At 39.1% G+C, this 20921-nt stretch overlaps 1 protein-coding gene across 1 annotated transcript in view; it reads left to right on the top strand.

Moving 5' to 3' along the window:
• HECW1 (HECT, C2 and WW domain containing E3 ubiquitin protein ligase 1) overlaps positions 1-20921 on the top strand; it is a 344889-nt gene that overhangs the window by 219676 nt on the left and 104292 nt on the right. Inside the window, exons 9-12 of the mRNA XM_081288274.1 lie at positions 2309-2409; positions 4022-5386; positions 9438-9539; positions 14784-14934. Of these exons, the coding sequence (XP_081144400.1) occupies positions 2309-2409; positions 4022-5386; positions 9438-9539; positions 14784-14934 (1719 nt within the window). The remainder of the gene's footprint in view (positions 1-2308; positions 2410-4021; positions 5387-9437; positions 9540-14783; positions 14935-20921) is intronic.

The raw sequence follows: 20921 nt of genomic DNA, 5'->3' as shown, positions 1-20921 counted from the left end.
AGAGCACACACATAGCAGAAGCAAATCCACCTCCCACCACAGCTCCCCTCTGCCCTCAGAAAATACTCTGCCCAAAAAGTCTCCTGAATCCATTGCTTTAGAAAATGCTTTCTCTACCTGCACTGCTGTATTTGAACCTTTCCATTTTAGGCATGAGCATGCCACACACACACACACACACACACACACACACACACACACACACATTTCCCACCCTCCCTCCTTTCCTTTACCTGCAACATGCTAGCCTTCAGCTGGCTCTTGACCTCTAATCTTGACCATCTTATCTTCATTTTAGAAGTGTCACCTTGAGCCATTTTTAGTCATGCCCCTCACACACACTGGATATAAGCTATTTTAAAACAGAGACTATCTAGTACCTTCTTTGTGTCAACTGCAGCACTTTGTACATGGCAGGGACTCAAAAAATATTTGTTGATTGATTGTTAGAAAATAAAAGGGAAAAAAGCTTAGAAAATGAATGCAAAGCATTAAAAAATTAATTTCTATGATTATCTTTAGGTCTCCTCTGATTTCAACTTGAGTTTTGGGTTGAAAATTTCTTTCTTATGGTCAAAGTCTACTTCATAATACTGACCAAGGCTCTCTCTAAATAGACAAAATTTTGTGGCTTATCCTATTTTTCCTACATATAATGCTTTATTTAAATGGATTTCTGACACTAGACATTAAACCATAGCTAATTAAAGATAATATTAAGTTAGTGGATAATTGGAATATATTTTGTTTGTTTCATAATGCCAGTGTTTTTTAGAAGGAAACACTGAAACACTACCAGTCCATGATTTATCCTTTTATATGAATATCACAAATGAATAAACAGAATGAATATTGAATAACAATTGGTTTTGGAACATGCCTTTATTATCATTGGGCACACTGCATTTGTTAATTCCTGGAATACTAAAAGCTAGTCATTATTCCTATTTCCACCAAGATGGAGGCAATTTACTCTGCTAAAGCAAAATTGTTAATGGAAATATAACAGCAAAGCTTCAGGTTGGTTCCCCTGAATAGCCTCCATTTTAGTAATTAAGAAATTGCTTTTGAGTGGGTAGATAGGATGGGACCTGAGTCCAGGTTGGAGCCTTAAGTCTTTCTATGTAAGGGCCCTATAATTGGTGTAACTGGAAGTCACAAGACAGGGAATCCAGCTCTCAAGTCTTATTCTGCTCCATCCAGTAGCATGTGACTTACCATAGACTGTTCCATAACCATGATGACATCCTTTCTTATATATTACATATAACTTCAAGACATGCATGTTCTGGTACTATCCATTATTAAGGGTATTTTGTAAAATGCTGAACAGGAAAAGCAAGCAAAGGACACCCATGTCTTTTTGTCTTTCTCTCTCTCTCTCTCTCTCTCTCTCTCTCTCTCTCTCTCTCTCTCCCTCTCCCTCTCCCTCTCCCTCTCCCTCCCTCTCCCTCTCCCTCTCCCTCTCCCTCTCCCTCTCCTTCTCCCTCTTCTTCTCCTTTCTCTCTCCTCTACTCTAGAAAACAAGTTGGAAAACTTTTCCTGCAAAGGGCCAAGTAGTAAATATTTTTAAGTTTTGCAGACCACCTAGTCTCTGTCTAAATTGCTTAACTCTTCCTCTTTAACATGAAAATAGCCACAGACAATATGTAAGCTAATAAGCATGATTCTGTTCCAATAAAACTTTATTTATGGTTTTACTGGAACAGAAGTGGCACATGCCTGCCACTGTGACTCATCCCAGTGACTCAGGAGGCTGAGGCAGGAGGATTGCAAATTCAAACCCAGCCTCAGTAACTTAGCAAGGACCTAAGCAAAGTAGCCAGACCTTGTCTCAAAATAAAACATAAGAGGGCTGAGGATGTAGTCCAGTAGTTAAATATCCCTGGGTTGAATTCCTGGTATCAAAAGGAGGAAAAAAGCCTTTTTTATGGACACTTAAATTTGTATTTCATATAATTTTCACATGCCACAAAATAGTAATTTTCTTTAGTTTTTTTTTCCCCAACCATTTAAAAATATTAAAAGTCACAGCCATACAAAAGCAGTAGGTAGACCAAATCATAGACTATAATTTGCTAACTTCTACTTCAGAATATTTGAGCAGAATTTCCTTGCAGTTGAGCATATGTGGGTTCCCAATTTTACTTTAGGATCATCTCTATGTATCTGGACGAATAGATCATCACCTCCTCTAGTGAGGGCTTCTGTGGGCTTGCCATCTCACTTGCTGGCACAGAAAGCACACCATATGGTCTTTAAGAAGAGAGTATTGACCAGCTCTGTGATGGTGCTTATTTCCTTCTAGGGATAGAGTGGTCAGCTACACACTTGGCCGCAGGCTTCCAACAGATCATGTGAGTGGACAGCTGCAATTCCGATTTGAGATCACTTCCTCCATCCACCCAGGTATTTTCAGCATGAACTTCATGTCTTGTCCTAGGCTAGTGTCCTAGTGTGGTTCCTTTCTCTAAAACACAATAACCATGGTTCTTTCCAGACATGTCCTAGGTTTTGTGGTTCTCTATCCTCTCCATTTGAGGCCCAGAACCCAGTGATCTCTTCTGGAAGCCAGGTTGCTGTCCCTTTGGTTGAGAGGCTCCTCTTCATTCTGTTGACCCAAAGGTAGAGGGTTACACAGTGGAATGGGGGTTAACAATGTGGCCAACATGAATATGGAGCCATTCTTTGTTATTTTACTGTCAGCACCCATGTAGGTCGTGCTTAAGAGATGTTTAGAAATTGATACGAGTGAGTGGAGGAATAAAGGTAAAACATATCTTTCTACCTAGTAACTATGTATTGACTGGCCAGTAGCTGAAGTATGCTTTATTGTTGAAGAACTATGATTATATAACTGACTTTCATAATATCACAGGGAAAATAAAAAATATAAACAGAAGAATTTAGAAACATCAAGTGTTCGATTTTTTAATTCCAAAACATATTTCTAAATAAGAATAGTTAGATGCTTCAGAATTTCACTTTTGCTCTTTCCTCATATCTCCCATACAATGTGTAAACTACACTAAGAAATTACTTAGACCACAATAATGAGTTGCTATTGAAACTAATGAAGCCTGAATCTGGAGTTTGTCACTATTCACTCACTAAATCAGATTGCACTTTTCTTTTTTAATTTGTTTGAATTGCACTTTTCTATATGCCCAATATACAACTCAGATTATAAAAAAACACCTTGACTGTTTAATCCTGTCAAATTCAGCCCTTTCGACTCTGAGAATAAAAATGACTCTTCCTTTACTGAAGCCATAAAGATAGCTTTACCTCAACAGAAAGATTGTTGTCTTTCAACTAGTGATCTGCACTAGTTCATTTGAAGTAGAAATATTCACATCTTTTAGGGACCCAATGGAGCAGCTGGGAAAGGTAGTTAAACATACAAAAACAGTAGGTAGACCAAATCATAATAGTTGCTACTCTTGGAATGGCTGCTTGATATGGAGATCTTGTTTATTTTTCTACTGCAGTAAAAGTCAAATGATGTGATTGCTCCCATCTGTCATCCAGCCCTATTCTCTCTAGTTGCCTAAGAACTTAGCTTATCCATTCTGGCACCCCACAGGACCCATCCATAGGAAACATTAACAAACTAGTGCAATTAACTTTGCCAGGGATCAAGAAGGAACTACAAACACCACCACTATCCCCATTTCTAGAAATCATTCCAAGTAGCAAACATTTTTGAGCACCTACTATGTGCCCAGAACTGGGGTAGTGTTGGGTATATTAATCAAAAATCAATTAATTTGTTAATTAAATTCCTTGAAACAGAATTCTAAAATATATCCACAATTGCAAATTGTCATGAACATAATTAGAACTCATTCTTAATAGAATTTTTCAGCAGAGCTCTGGCCATTGAGAAACCCTCACCAACCCCTACATTCAATATCCTAATGTAGAAATCCCTTAGCATAAGACTTACATGTGTTGCACCAATATACTAACACCACAATGCTCTTTTCTGGAAAGAATGACATTTTTCTTCTTGCCGCAGATGATGAGGAGATTTCCCTGAGTACTGAGCCTGAGTCAACAGAAATTCAGGACAGCCTCATGAACAACCTGGTTGAAAGCAACTGTGCGGAGCCTCCAAATGATGCTCCAGAGCCCTGTGAGAGCTTGAGGCCAGAGCCAACCAACGAGGGCACTGCAGTGGACAGTTCAGGACCCCAGAGCCTGGAGCATGCCAGGCCAGTTGAGGAAGGGGCAGGTGCCACTGAGGCAGGAGATGATGGCAGGATCTCTGAGGGACCTGAAGGGGTTGGGGAGCTTCTGGCCCCAGGACAACAGGACCCCGAGTCTGCCCTGAGTGCAGAAGAACTAGCCGAGAGGCTCGACCTGGATGAACAGGTACCACCATCGCTACTTCTGGAAGATGGTGAGGCTTCAGCCAACAAGAATGAACCGGTGGAAGAGGAGGCAGCACCAGAGAGCCGGGCCAGGGGGGAGGAGGAAGAGAAAGGCCAGGGTGAAGAGGATGAGGAGGGGGATGTGCCTACCCTGGAGCAGGGAGAGGGCAGACTGCAGCTGCGAGCCTCAGTGAAGAGAAAAAGCAGACCATGCTCTTTGCCTGTGTCAGAGCTGGAGACGGTGATCGCGTCGGCCTGCGGGGACCCCGAGACCCCGCGGACACACTACATTCGCATCCATAACCTGCTCCACAGCATGCCATCGGCCCAGAGCGGGAGCGCAGCAGAGGAAGAGGACGGGGCGGAAGAGGAGTCAACCCTCAAGGATTCCTCCGAGAAGGATGGGTTCAGCGAGGTGGACACGGTAGCGGCGGATCCGCCGGCCCTGGAAGAGGATGGAGAAGAGTTCGAGGGTGCCACTCCGGGTATGGCACCCCCTGGCCACCTTGGGGGCCACTTCCGTAGTTTGACAAATGGCGCGGGTCCTGAAGGTGACACGCATCCCAGCACTGGGAGTGAGAGCGACTCCAGCCCCCGGCAAGGCGGGGACCACAGCTGCGAGGGCTGTGACGCGTCGTGCTGCAGCCCCTCCTGCTACAGCTCCTCGTGCTACAGCACGTCCTGCTACAGCAGCTCCTGCTACAGCGCCTCCTGCTACAGCCCCTCCTGCTACAACGGCAACAACCGGTTCGCCAGCCACACGCGCTTCTCCTCCGTGGACAGCGCCAAGATCTCCGAGAGCACCGTCTTCTCGTCGCAAGACGACGAGGAAGAGGAGAACAGCGCGTTCGAGTCGGTGCCTGACTCTGTACAGAGCCCGGAGCTGGACCCGGAGTCGACCAATGGTGCTGGGCCATGGCAGGACGAGCTGGCTGCCCCTGGTGGGAACGTGACAAGAACCGCTGAAGGTCTGGAGTCCCCCATGGCAGGTCCAAGCAATCGGAGAGAAGGTTAGACCTCAAACCTGATCAGAGTAAGAATAGGACCACCAGGGGCACAGGTCTCATCAATACGGTTTTTAAAAACAAGAGAGGAGGCACCAGTCCCAAATAGGGTTGCTGGGGCAATGTATGTCTGTCTTGTATTTATATGTGTGTATGTGCATAGGTGTATGAGCATAAGTGCCTACCAATAGCTGACGGTCCACCATGTCTCAGATACACACCAAGAAATACAACTAGGTGAATGTGAGCGTGCACTTGTTTGTGTGCTTCTGTTTTAACTAATCACCAGAACGGATTGGTGTAAGTTATCTTTCTAGTCTTGACATCAACACAAAGTGCCAAGACTAATAACAGGTGACAGTGAATAATGTCTAAAGTAAATGATGGCTTCCTAAAACACACTGAAGATTAGCAATAATGTTAATTTTAGTTGAAGAATACAGATTTTATCTCTGTTTTAGAATTTAACCAGTCCCGTGTATATGGATAACCTATATATGTTTGTCATTATTTCTGTCTGCTCAATTCTTGTCATAATTGTTGGTTTTGTTGGTTTTGTTAGTTTTGTTGCTGTCATTGTTGGCTACTTTGGTTAATTGAAGGGAAAAATAATGTGAATGTGTAAATCACTTTGTCTCAAATAAGATTTTAATCCAGGAGTTGCCACTTTTAGTTTAAAAAATGTATTCTATGTTTTAACCAAAGACGTTCCTTCTTACTCATGCCTGTGGCATTAAATATTAATTTTCATTTCCTTACCCAGGACTGTGAACCATCTTCCAGTCAAGTGACAGTGACATGGGGGTGGGGAGGAATTGAGAAGTCACATAATAATATGAAATAATTTAGTTATTTTAAAAGAGCCCAATATAGATTTTGTTATTTTGCTGTTCTGCTGTTTAAATTAGCCTACAAATAAGGTGGTGGTATTCACTCTAGATTGTAAGCTCATCAAGGGCCAGAAATGTCTTCTCTATGTTTAAATCCTCAGCATCTAAAAAATGCCTGGTGCCTACAAATTTTTTGAAAAGGAACTAAAATGAGCATAAAAAAATAATCTTAAGTATTCGTCAGTGCCCAATTCTACATTTTAGAGAAGGAGATAGTGAGGAAAAGTGCCACATATTGATAAGGAGAACAAGAAAATTGTTAGGGGGGGGAGAAACACAGGGAGGCAAGAAAAGCCATAGGACACACACCATATGGAAAGGTCCCCATGAGGAGAGACAATGGGATGGAAATTTCCTTTGGGGGTCTCTCCACTGAGCTTCACAGAGCTCAAAGAAAGGGCTTCAATTAAAAAAAAAAAACACACTATTGCCCCCATGACTTCTAAGACTGCTTGAAAACTATAGAAAGTACATTTGATTAGCACAGTAGACTTAAGAGAACACATGCCCACATCAGTGAGTTGGTGGCAATCTGGGAGGGACACCATTTTAGAACGCTGATCAGTTCGATGTGAGTCTGAAGTTACACCTATACAAACTAGTATTATTTATCTAACTTTTAGCTCTTGTTCCTCTATTTAAAAAAAAAAAAAAACTTTTCTTAAGGCTCAACTTAAAATAATTTTGAAAAGCTATCATCAGATGAATGAAAGAAGCAAGATAACATTGTGGTCATGAGCTCAAGCCCTGGAGGTTTGATTTATATTCAATCCTATCATTTCCTCACAAAGTGACCTAACTGCTCTCACTCTCTCTCTCTGTGTGCCTCAGTTTCCTTGTATGTCAAACAAATATACTTGTAGAATTCACCTCAAAGTTTATCGGAAGAATTAAATGAGGTGATACTGTAAAGGGCTTTGCCTCTCATCAAGCAAGAGTTCTTCTGGGCAGATAAACAGTGAGGCTAACTTTTAAAAGTCATATAATAAAATATCCAAAACAATCCTTTGAACTTATATTTCTTGCAACCATGTGTTTTTAGGAAGATTCTCACATCATTAGGTGGAAATCACTTTGTTTTAAATAATATTTGGGGTGGGCAGCCCATCTTTTTTTTCTACAGCTTAGTCATTATTTACAAAGAAAATAGAATTTTAAAAGACCTCATATATTGTCAACAGGGAAATAGATTTCCTCCTCTGATGTTTGACCAGGTCTGAACACTCGCTTTGTACTTGAGGCAGGGTGATTATGTTGTGCTGGGTCCTGTTACAGAACAGAACTGCTTGCTTCTTTTGTGCGATCCATCTATTCAACCAGCTGACATGTGTCAGTCACATCATTGCATTTGCTTGGGGTTCACAAGCAGGTGGGGTCAGCTCCATTAACCTCAGGCAAGTGACAATATTGTAATTCCACTAGCTTGGAGGAGTAATTAACCTGTTTGGTTGAATTAATTACAATTACAATGAGGTAAGTTTGTTGGGTTTTTTTAAAAGGAATTAAATGAAAAATACAGCAGCTGATGACATAACAACTGTACCATTGGGTTTTATTTTTTTTATTTCTGACACTAAACACATAAAAAAAAAAAAAACATGAGAGTAGTATCCACTTAAACACAGAACCCCTGTTTGAAACAATGAGCTGTGTGCTAGTATGAGGGGCACCTTCCTTGACTTCCTTTCGAATTTTCAAGGAACCAAAGGATTTGAGTAATATACTAGAGTTTGCACTAGGAATAATGTTATATTTTTAACATTTAAAATGGCCTTTTGTTCCTGAATATATCTTTATTTTTGTTTGCCAGTTACCTCTAAGAATAACACCAATTCCCTTCCTAATTAATTTATTTTTAAAAAATTTTTGATTGGCTCTGTAGAATTAGAGTGAGAAGAAATAATCGTCTTTCCACATGTGGACATTCTGAGAAATGTTCAACATTTGAGATCCCACAAAAATTTCTCTCAACCATCATTTTTCAGTTTCTCTGCCTTTGGATCTAACAGATCAATAGGACACTTTCTATGTGCATCAAATATGGAGGGCAGAGGAAGGAAAAGATTTGAACTTTGTCCTCTGGTCAAAAGAGTGTGAGCATGCTGTGGAGGAAACCAGTGTAGAGTTTGATGGAGGCTGACTAGTGTCCTGATCAAGAGCAATCAGCTGATACCATGGACCTCCATCCACATGGCCACTCCACACACCTAAGGACATCCTAAAACAGGAACACCGTTCTTATACATTGTTCAGTTCATTATAAATGTGAAACTGACAACAGTATAAGCTTTGTCTATAATAATCTGAGGCATGCATTCTGTGGATGTGTTTATTTCTAAAATTTCTCTGTCTTTCTTCTTCCTTCTATCCCACTTCTGTGTTTCAAACTTTCCTGTTTCAGTCTTCCTGCTTTTTATCTATTTCCTTTGTCTCTTGTCTTTTCCTTTTTCCAGAGCACCATGACTTATCTGATTCCACCTCCAAAACATCTGGAAGAGTCATGAATTCCCATAGAACCTTGGGCTTGCCACTTTATCCCCTATTTTCCCTACTACAGGAATTGACATTCTTGACCTATCAGCTACTTGACCCATCTTGGAAAGGCACCATCTCAGAGTCTCACCCCCCACCCCCAAAATCTTAAAAATAGCCTCTCAGCAGCCCTCTTATGAAACTGATCCATATGATAAGGTATAATTTTGCACAAGCCCACCAAGTTTTTAATGGTACTTTATAAATGCTATACTTCCCTTAAGCAGGCCTGTTTCCTTTACTGGATTATCAGGCTCTGATAATTTTCTTTTGTGTTCTTTTCTGATGCCACCTTCCCATCAAGAAAATTCAAGAGGTTACAAATCAGATTCCAGTCCTATATATTGGTCTATAGATCATTAGTCATGAGGTGTTTGCACAATAACAACAACAACTTCTTCTTCTTCTTCTTCTTCTCCTTCTTCTTCTTCTTCTTCTTCTTCTTCTTCTTCTTCTTCTTCTTCTTCTTCTTCTTCTTCTTCTTCCCTTTATCACGAATGACTGTGAATGTATCAAACTGACAAAAAATAGATTGCCCACTCTATTTGTTGTTTCTTGTAATTTGTTTTACAGTCATTTTATGACATTACCAGAGCAATGAATGAATCTGAATGTCTTGACTATCTTGTCCATAGGTGAATGTCCTATACTCCATAATTCCCAGCCAGTAAGCCAGCTTCCTTCCTTGAGGCCTGAACATCATCACTACCCAACAATCGATGAGCCTCTTCCACCAAGTAAGCTCTAGTTTTTAAAATCTATGTCTTAACTCTTCCTCTCAAGTTTGAACAGGTCAGTATGAATTTGTTTGTAAACATCAAAACTCTTCCCCAACTCCATACCTTACACTGTCATCAAAAAACAATATGGCATCTACTAGAAACCTGGTTGGGTTTTGGGGGATTTTTGTTGTTGTTGTTGTTGTCTATTTATTTTTTTTACTAGTTGTTTCAGCACATGATCTTGAAGACATAACCAAATGTTTTCAATGTCCCTCAGTTCCTGAAATGAAGAACATTTTTTTTACAAGATCTAACTAGTCTTTGCAAATTGTTCATAACCCTTAAGTCCCAAATTTACTATTTTATATTTAAATTTTGCAGTTCCAAATAGAATAGTTTTACCAATGCCATGGGTTCTGTTATCCACAAGTATTTCTTTTTTTTTTATTTGTTTTAATTAGTTACACATGACAGTACAATGACCTTGACATATCATACATTTGAATCACATGGGATACAATATCTCATTTTTTCTGAGTATACAAGTTGCAGAATCACATTGGTCATGCATTCACATATATACATACAGTAATAATAATGTCTGTTTCATCAATAAGTATTTCTATATAATTAAAAAAAACTTCAAACTGTAGGGCCCATGAACTTGCATTTTTCATTCTTTAACTTTCATCAATAGGTAATAGCTCCCAACTTCTTCTATGGTTTTTAGGGGTTGCCAGATATAAAAATATCATCTTTAGGATAAATTTGAATATCATTTTATCCTAGTAACTGTAGTGTGTAATTGATAAATATCTAACTAGTCATCTAAACTTAGGAAATTCACTTAATCTCTCTGATACTCAGGCTTTTATTTGTAAAATAAAGCTTTAATGTCCTCATCTGCTAAACGCTAAGTTTGGATGAGGTAGTCTCTAGATATCATTTCAGCTCTAACCTTATAACACTCCATTTAATAAATTTATGAGAAGGAACTGACACCCCACACATTATAAATTCACTTATTTTTATACATTCATGAATTCTAGAACCTATCTATTTTGGTTTAGGATTTTTTTTCTCATGCAAAGATAACCTTTAAGAGTTGATAGATTTTACAACTGCAAAATTTTTTCAGGATGCAAGATACCTAGTTTATTTGTGTTCTTTTGCCTGTGCTTACATGAAACAATTCCCATTTCAAAAGGAGACATACCTATTTCTTCATTCATCTGTTCTTGATAATGTGATGTATTTTGTACAAACACTACTTTTCCCCCATCAAATTGTATTTTATCAGTGAGAAAACAATGAACATCTTTGATATTTGCACTAACTTACAGAAGCACCATATTTGTTCTCCAAAGGTCAAATCAAACACTATCTCCTTTAACTTTTGATGCTTGATTTCTTCCTTTATTCAGGAACTGATTTATGAATAGTCCATAAATAAATAGGAAAAATTCAGCATTACTACAAATACTTCTATTTAGAAATTATCTGAAAAAATATCTATAACATGCTCTCTTCAGGAGGGAAACTCCCCCCATAAAAATAATCTACCAATGCATGGTGGATTAAACAGGCACCTGAAAACTATTCCATTGTAAAGTATTCCTTTGCAATGATAGAGCAATTAATAAGTAGTTGTATGTGCAGATATTATAAATAATTGGCTACAAATTAATTTTAGAAGTACAAGCCACTTTCAATAATTAAAACAAATTTTTCCAGATGAGTTTCAATTTTTTATTGATGTAACATTGGAAAATAATAGAAAATTTGTTAGTGAATCCTACCAACTAAATTTTCTTAGATAATTTCTAACAGTACATCAATTACTTCATTCCTGGTATTCATCCATTCAATAAATACTTGTAAATACTTACTCTGTGCTAGGTACTATTTTAGGTACACAAACTGGACAAACATCTCCACCCTCTCGCACATAACAGTCTAGTTTGAGAGCTAGACAATAAACAAAAAAATAATAAATAAGGAATTAGTGTAGCATTTCGATTGGTGGTGAATGCTAAGCGAAAAGCAAAAGTAGTGCAGAGTAAGGAACTTATGATATTTGATGGTGGCTGGTTTGCAATTTTAGATCAAGTGGTCATGGTAGACTTCATTGAGAAGACAACACAGAAGGAGATAAAGGATTTTTCCAGGTCAATGCTGGGAAGGAAGAGCTTTGCAAGCCAACATAGTACCCACTACCAAGCTGAAGATAGAGCCCCTGATGAGTTTGACTAACGGGTGACCTGTGCATCTGAGCAGGTTGAGGAAGAGAGAAAGCAGCAGGCCCTGAGGTCAGGGTGACAGCAGGGCACATGGGACTTCATAGAGCACATGAGGGCTTTGGCTTTTTTATCTGAATGAAGTGGGGACATTGCAGGGTTTTGAGCAAAAGAATAACATTGTCTGACTTAGGTTTTGAAAGGTTTTCCCTAGTTGCTTCATAGGGAATAATCATAAGTAGGAAGGATAGAAGCATGAGAGGCAACTTGAGATTACTGCAGTGACCTAGAGGAGAAATGATGGTGGCTTGGACCAGGGTGGGAGCAGTGGAGGTGGTGAGGAAGGTCAGATTCCACACATATATTTTGAAGATAGATTTAATGACAAACTGGATGTGGAAGTGAAAGAAAGATGGACTCAAAAATGACTTAAGAATTTTAGCCTCGAAGGATAGAGTTATGTACAACTGAGATGGAAAAGGAAGGCTACAGGCAGAACAGATTTGGGTACAAAAGTTCTGAAGCTTGGTTTTGATCATATTTGAGGTGTGATTTAGGTAGTGATGTCAAGAAGGCAATTGATTGTAAAATTATGAAGCTCAAGAGAAAGGTCTGGACAATAAACATAGTATTTCAATTGTGGAAAAAAAATATTTAAATGCCAAATTTGACATGTTTTGTTAGCATAACTAAAGGTAATTCATGATCAAGCTAACATTGTTCTTCAACTTCATGGAAAACATATTCAGCAGGTCCTTCCATCACAAATGAATTGACCTCACCTGCACTAGTGTAACTTGCCACAGCATTGTCAAAGGAAAGCCTTTACAATGAAGTAATTTTCAGATGTCTATTTAAGCAAACTCATGACATCACAGTGCTGGGTTCTTCAGGTCATGATGAAGCCTGAAGTTCCATAGGATTTTTTTGTTGTTGTTATAAAATATGTGAAAGTAAATTCTTCACAAACCAACACAAAAAACACACTCATAACTTCTAACTACACTTAGCTAATTATTTTTTGAATATTTGTAATAACATATAACTAGCACTCTGCATTCCAGGTATTCAGTCTATTGACAAAAGAGCATGTCTTTCTGGCTTTCCATCCTTTTTCATGAGTGATTTGGAAATATTGAGACGTGTAGTGAGAAAATGCCATTATCACTGCTTCATTCTCTAGTCTTTTGTTTTGTTTTGCCTTAGAGAATTTGTAAGACTGAAGCTTTGTCTGTGATGGTCTTTCCTTTACTATGGGCTCCTGGAGGGCAGGGACCTGTGTGATTCTGCTCTGTGTCCTAGGATCTGACATAGTTCCTGGTTTCTAATCACTGCTAAAAAGGAGTTTGCTCAGTTGAATTAAATAGTGCCATGAGTTTTAAAGATTAATGCTTATTCTTTGTTAGATGACAGATTGGATTCAAGAAAAAGAACTGTCCGGTTGCTTTTTAATATTAGGTTGGGAACCATTGAAATTTCAAAATGTTTGGATAGAGATTACATACTAAGTAACACAATTACGCATATACACAATTCCATCAACTAGTTAAAGAGCTAATGAACATTTACATCAGTTGACAGCTGGATTAACTAATCGCCAATTGTAGTCAAAGCCTCTTAGAACATATTTTTTACAATCTAAATTTTCCCTTCAATTTGCCTTATAAGTTAAATTTGGTGTTTTCTGATATTTTGGTTTTCATTAGGCATCATTTGGCAATCCCTCAGGTCAGGCACATGCAATAATATTTCCTAACAGATATGACATGTACATATAAAGCCATAAATATGCCAAATCTATTTTTCCATTTAAAAATTGAGAGTTGCTATGTCATTACCTGAATGATACGTTTTCAAGAATATTGTTAATATCTGACCTACTCCCAAAAGCTATGGGCTTTTCTCACTTAAGAGGCTAAATGGTTTCCCTCCCTTTGCAGTCATTTTTGCTTCTTTTTTCTTTAGCTAATACATTTTCAGCAAAATGTATCATGTTGCTGCTATTTCCGCCACATTTTTATGTGTGGACTCAAAAAACTTCGCCCATTTCTGTGCATTGCTCCTGTACGTCGAGCTCAGACATGAATACATTAATTTCATCCCTTTCCCTTTTAAGGGATTTTCATGCACATCACCCCACCCCATCCCCTACATGCATTACGTAGGCTACCATGATGCTTCTGCCTTTTAATTTTGGGGTTTCCTCTGTTTTATTTGGGAAGCAAAAGAAATTTATCTTTATCTTGTGCTCCCTCTACTGGTCAGGAAGGCTTTTTAGCAACAAGAGGAATTTTCCAAGTGCCTTGTTTGTCCATAGTTGTCATTGGTTTGGTTTTGGTAAAAATATGTTTGGTAACCATAGGTAGGTTGAATATACAGGGTGAATTTACAACTTATCAAAAGGATGTTTTGAAATTCTAGTATCAAATCTTTCCATTCACCCTCTCAAGAGACATAGCAGTAAGTTAATCTTGTTAAGTATTAGAAGAGGCTATCTAAAGTTGCAGGTACAATATTTTAGAGCTAAAGTTAAAACTAGTTTTAAAATAAAGGCCATTGCCACTTGTCACTGAAGCTAGTCCTCCTATGTTATATCTAGCAAGGAAAGGGTTCTCCAGCATCATAGTGTCATCTGTCACTGAAGGACATATCTAATCTTCTTCAACTGTCACTTGGGTAACCACAAGATTTTTTAAGAAATAAATTAATCAAATAGGCTTTCTCTTTAGAAATCATTAGAATTTTAGCATAGGTCATATTCAGGGAACCACAATTACTGTTTAAAATGGTCCATTTGTCTAAAATGGTCCAGCAGGGAACCTGAGTGTGTTAAGCTCTTTTCTAGAAGGCCTGATTCTGTGCCACTGCCCCATCAATCATGGCAGGTGCTGTGGGCAGTGTCTGGCCTTCTACAACCAACCAATGGTGAGTTCTACCTCAGAAGACTGGGAAGTAGTTATCTCTTCACGTGGGTCAGTAGTTTGTCCTTGATTTTTCTTTTTGCCTTTTCATTAAACACTAGACTGGGAAGCTCGAATTGACAGCCATGGGCGGGTCTTTTATGTGGACCATGTGAACCGTACAACCACCTGGCAGCGTCCAACAGCAGCAGCCACCCCAGACGGGATGCGGAGATCGGGGTCCATCCAGCAGATGGAGCAGCTCAACAGGCGGTTGGTGATCAGTATGCAATGAGCTCCTATAAACCTCAGTGAAAGCAGAATGGCAGCCAAATAAACTCCTCTAACACTTTGCTCAGAATGAGGAGACTGGAAAGTGATTAAGTACCTTAAAGAACTCATTGTAACAGGTACTTGACAAGCTAGATTTAGAATTTGGTAGCAGAGACAAGTGACGCTCCAGTGTCCTTTAAAGATGGGAATTCCTTAAACTTCTTACCGACCCAGGCTGGAAAATAGGTTTTGTCATTGTTATTTGTTTTGTGTCTGTCTGTTTTGGTAATACTAGGGATTGAACCAGAGGGCTTTGTACATGTTAGGCAAGTGCTCTATGGCACAACCCCAGCCCTAAAACAGAAGTTCTTAACCAAGAGTACCCTCTCTTTAGGGGATTCACCAAGGATATTAGTATTTCATGAACCCTCCAAAAATTGTATGCAAAATTATACACAAATGCACATTTTTCTGGCATACTGGTCCATATCCATCATAATATTCTTCCAAGATATTTGGCAGAACTCAAAACAGTTTAGAACATTCCAAGGATAGGTTCCATAAAAATACTAAAAACTGCCTGCAGGAAAAACTGTCCCATAAATCACTGTTGGCATTTCTACCCTGCTGTCATAATTGCTACATACCCACCCATAAATAATAATTGTTCAAATGCCTTCATCTTAAAAAAGAAATGTTTTAAAAAAATGTTTTGAAGTCAAGCATGATGGTGTGCTCCTATATTCCTATAATCCCAGCTACTCTGGAGACTGAGGCAGGAGAAGTGTGAGTTTGAGGTCAGCCTGGGCAACATAGTGAGAACCTGTCTTTAAAAAATGAAAGAATTTTTGAGAATTATTTTGTTCAAAAACTAAATCCTCACTATTGATGTCATTTTGGTTTTGATGTGCAAATGAAACCCTAGACCATGTATTGCCATACATCAGTGAGTACAGAGCATCCTCTCTAACCTCTTGTTCTTTGAGGCCAGGCTGATGGCTTCAGGATATTGTTAGTTGCCAGGGATGTAAGCTGCAGGGTAACTTCAGTTGTACGTGGCATCCATATGCATTGTGTTTATGTGTAAGTATTAACGTAAAGAGAAAATTGAGAATGACTGAAAAAAAAACATTAAAAAAAATGGAGGGTGGTATCTATTGACATCATATGACTTCAAAACTTAACTGTATCAGCCAGAGGGGGAATTAGACTATTTGGTGCCATTAAAAACACATGGAGGGGCCTGGGGTTGTAGCTCAGTGTCAGAGTGCTTGCCTTGCATGTGTGGGGCCCTGGGTTCGATCCTCAGCACCACATAAAAATAAATAAATAAAAATAAAGATATTGGGTCCATCTACAACTAAAAATAATTTTAAAAAAAACAACAACACATGGAGGGGTTGGGGTTGTGGCTCAACCCCAGTGTTAGAGCGCTTGCCTAGCATGCGTAAGGCACTGGGTTCAATCCTCAGCACCATATAAAAATAAAAATATTGTGTCCATTCACAACTAAAAACATATTTTAAAATGCACGCACGCGCATGCATACACACACACACACACACACACACATGGAGGCTGGGCATGGTGGTACACACATGTAATCCCAGGTTCAGAAGGCTGAAGCTAGAGAATTGTGAGTTCAAGGCCAGCTTCAGCAATTTAGCAAGGCATTAAGCAACTCAGCGATATTTTGTGTCTATATAAAATATAAAAAAGGGTTGGGGATGTGGCTCAGTGATTGAGCACCCCTGGATTCAATCCCCAGTACAAAAAAAAAAAAGCCACATGGAGGCAAAAACTAATTGAACAGCTTCTTCTCACACCATCAGAATATTCTTTTATTGCTTGAACATTGGGAAGACATTTGCTTTCCATTTTTCCTCTTCAGTAGCAGAGTGCTTAAATCATTAATGAAAAGATTTTCATTGGCAGCCCATTTCTCCACAGTCATCCCCACAGAAACAAAGCATATTGCAAGGAAGATCTTGTGATACGCTAGTTTTATTAGACACAAATGCGCCAAAAATCCATGAGATGGTCCTGCAACAAACCTGTTGTGACAAAATGCAGGGGATACAGAAGCTCATTTTATTCCATTTCATAGGCAAAAATTAACCTTTAGGCCTGTCTTGCCAGAACAGAGGAGCAAAGAGTGTTCCGCAAACTGAGAAGGTGTCATAGGCTGTTATCTACAAGAAGTACAGTTTGAATACTAGGCAATAATCAAATCAACAATACATCAAATGATTAAATAATACAGTGCATTCGAAGCAGAAGGAAATACCTTGACCTTTGGCACCAAAAATCCATGAAAGTTCATGTGTTTTGATTGTATGATATAAAAATTAGGCCAGATCCATTTGGAACCCAGCCTCTCGAGATCTGCGCCTTTCATGTGTCAACTCCCGTGCCCTCCGTGGAGATGATCACATAGGAAAGGCAGCCAGATCTTGTTGAATGGGGAGTTGCATTTGCAGTTCATCTGGACAGATAGAGAAAAGGAATTTAGCAATTTGAGAAAGTGCTTATTTCTTGTGAAAAATCCTACTTAGGGAAGGTCAGATAACCTTCAGATAAGTATCCAAGCTTTTAAATACTTATCTTAACCCATTGCTTTCAAGTATTTAAGGTTTTCTGTGAATTGGTGTGATAAGAGTAGCTGTGCAAAGTATACTATCAGTCTTTATCTATCTCACATGTGATCACACTGAGGGGTCATTTTCTGATAACCTGAAGTCATTGGGAGAAATTTACAAGTTCACTGTCTAACCACAAAATACAAACATTTCCAAGTTTTACAAGGAATTTCTCCTGACTCTGCACCCAAGGAAATGTACACCGAGTACAGAGTGCCCAATGGCAATGTGACTGTGTTCAACCTTGGTCACTCTGTAACGACAGCACACTCTTCCAGGCCTTTATGGTGTGACCACATGCTCCCACTACAGGGGCCACACCTACTTCCAACCTGGGCCACATCTCCTCATCCTACTGGCCTCCTCAAAAATCATGAGCCCTGTGACACCTCCACCTAGGACAGAGCCAGTGACTTCTTCCTGTGTAGCCTCTTGACTATGTGTGCCCCTGTTACCATTCTTACCTTCTTGTCTTGGTTTTCTTTGTAATCCTTCCGCCACCTAGTGAGGTGCTAAAAATTTAATATACCTCAGTACAAGATTATTTCCTGAGTGAATTCCTATGCCTTTGGAATATCCAGACTTAATTAACTCTATCTTCACACATAGGTATTGAGCAATCAGGAAATATAAGCATGAATTCTCATTTTAAATAAGCAACTAAAGTCTGATTTTTAAGTTAGTTGTATAAAATTATAATATTCCAGAGGGAGATCGAAATTTTAAATAGAAAAAAATCTACAATCCTATTACTTCATGGATTAGGCTTTTTTTAAAAAAAAGTATCCATCTTTAATTATATACAATTCTTAAATGATTATAAGGTAACATGTAGTTAGTTTTATATTCATTTTGCTCACTTTCCACACTATAAGCATTTCCTATTGCCACATAATATTCAGATTAACATTTAAATGCTCATATACTATCCCATCAAGTGGCTATAATTAAGTTAATTTAATTTCTTATGTTGTTGAGTATTTTATTTATTGCTTTCATTACTATTTTTGACATAGCCACCAAAGCCTGTTAAATGTTAAGACTATTTTTAAATATAGTATTCTTTTAAGGTTCTGTTCCCAAAAGAGCAGGTCTGGGAAGATGAACATGGTATTGGTATTTGTTATCAGTGCTTAACTATCTTCTATTGTGGTTTTATGAGTTCACTGTGCCAGTAATACCTTCATTTCCATTTCATCTTTTGGTTTGTTTTGTTGATTTAGAAGATGCTCCTTTTATTTTGGAACCACTTATACTTTATTTCTTGGAGGATCCAATTTTTTCTAAAATCTTTTTTTTAATTATATTTACTTCCATGTGACCTGTCTGTTCGTGGATTTTAGGGGGGTTCTGTTTTGTTGATTGGTTGGCTCAGCATTGTTTTGGAAAGGTTATCTTTTGTCTTACTTGGTGTGTGTGTGTGTGTGTGTGTGTGTGTGTGTGTGTCCATTTACAAACTATGTATTCCAGCTGACTTTCTTACCAATTTCCATTAGCCTTTCATATACTATAAATACTTAACCTTTTACTGAAAAACAAAACAAAAAAAAGAGTGGAAGACACTGACAGATAATTCTTAATGAAGTAGAAGACAACGGACTTTCTGACTCCCTTTCTCTTCTTTGGTGCCCTGATTCCCCCAAACTGCCCCTGAGCTTCAGCAAAGTTCAGGAGTGGATCTGGGATTTGAGGCTGTTGACTTAGTAAGGCATGAGATAACCAAGGTCCAATAAAGGACATGTGAAATAGATTGTGACATTGGTGGCACTTTCATCTTCAGATAAGATCATATGTCCTCATAAAAATTCTCTGCTGTTGTCATTGTATTTGGGGAAGAAAAAGAGAGGCAACAACTTGACATCTGTCTAAGTCCCATCCCAGGTATTTATTGCTAAGTAACAGCCTACAATCTTCATTAGGACCATGATCATTGTTTCTCATGCCCTGATCTGACTGGACCCAGAAAGGCAGTTCTCACTGGAGTATCTCTAGGCTGTGGTTGGGTGGCTGGAGCTGGAGACTCTCATATATGATTGATGCTAGCTGTTGGCTGGGAATGTCCACGAGGACACCTTCACAGAGATTTCCCAGGTAGCCTGGGCTTCCTCACAACATGGGTTCCATCACAAACTGTCACCTTATACTACATTAGACAAAGTGGTCACAAGATCTTCCCAGGCCCAGGGGGTGGCAATACCAAATCTACCTCTTAGAGAGGTTCTGTGATAGCACATAGGACTAAAAAAAAAAAAAAAAAATTTGTTAACCCATTTTGGGAAAATACGATCTGCCATAAAGCTTTTAGGGCATCATTCCATTAGAAGCTTCCTTCGTCTTTGTGTTTTTTTTTTTTTTTAAAGAGAGAGTGAGAGAGGAGAGAGAGGGGAGAGAGAGAGAATTTTTAATATTTATTTTTTAGTTCTCGGCGGACACAACATCTTTGTTGGTATGTGGTGCTGAGGATCGAACCCGGGCCGCACGCATGCCAGGCGAGCGCGCTACCGCTTGAGCCACATCCCCAGCCCATCTTCCTTCGTCTTTGAAAGGCCCTATTCTCCCCTCAGTCAAGGTTTCAGACTTCAGAAGCTTCTCATTGGCCACTTTGCCCTCCTGCAGGGCTGTATTCCCTGAGGTGCAGGAGGGGGATTATAGAAGGCTATCTTTCTCCTTCTCCAAACCTCCCTGCCAGAGACATGTTGAGGTGGTAAACAAACCCAAATATTTCTCTCTATTGTTAGATCACTCTGTTCATTCCTCTCTCTTCCACATTTTGTTTTAAGAGATCTTCTCAGAAAGTGTCTCTCAGTAACTGCTACAGGAAAAGGTATCTCCTGTCAGCTATCAAAGTAAGTAGTAGAATCTCTCTAAATAAAATAAAATGTGAAAAAATCCCTTAGATCAGTGATTCCAAACCTAGATGTACATAATACTAATTGAAGAGCATCTTGGAAGCTCAGGTTTTAATTTTGCTTCAGTTTCTGTAACGTTGACAATCACCCAGATGATTCTCTTGCAAGTGGTCTAGATACCACACTGAGGAAGGCTTCCTCTGTAAGCTCAAGGAAAGAATGAAGCACTGGCTTCAGAAGCTTGTCACAATAGAACCACATCTGTGCAATGCTGGGTACCTCCTTTGATCTTGGATTGCACTTGGAGACCTGGTTATTCCTGGTTACCATACTATTCTCTTCTTCCTCCTCTTTGCCCCCCTCTCTCCACTCACTCCTCACTTTCCTAAGCACAAGACCCATATAAGCAACATCCCTTTGGATAGTGTGACTTGCATGACCTTAAGGACCTCCAAATCAGCATATCCAATTCCAACAAATATCTCCCCTGATCCATCCA

The sequence above is a fragment of the Spermophilus citellus genome (genome assembly GCF_964194105.1).
Source record: "Spermophilus citellus genome assembly, chromosome: 3".
NCBI classification, from domain to species: Eukaryota; Metazoa; Chordata; class Mammalia; order Rodentia; family Sciuridae; genus Spermophilus; species Spermophilus citellus.
Note: the sequence above shows the minus strand (reverse complement) of the source record. Positions and strands in the feature narration are given on the sequence as shown.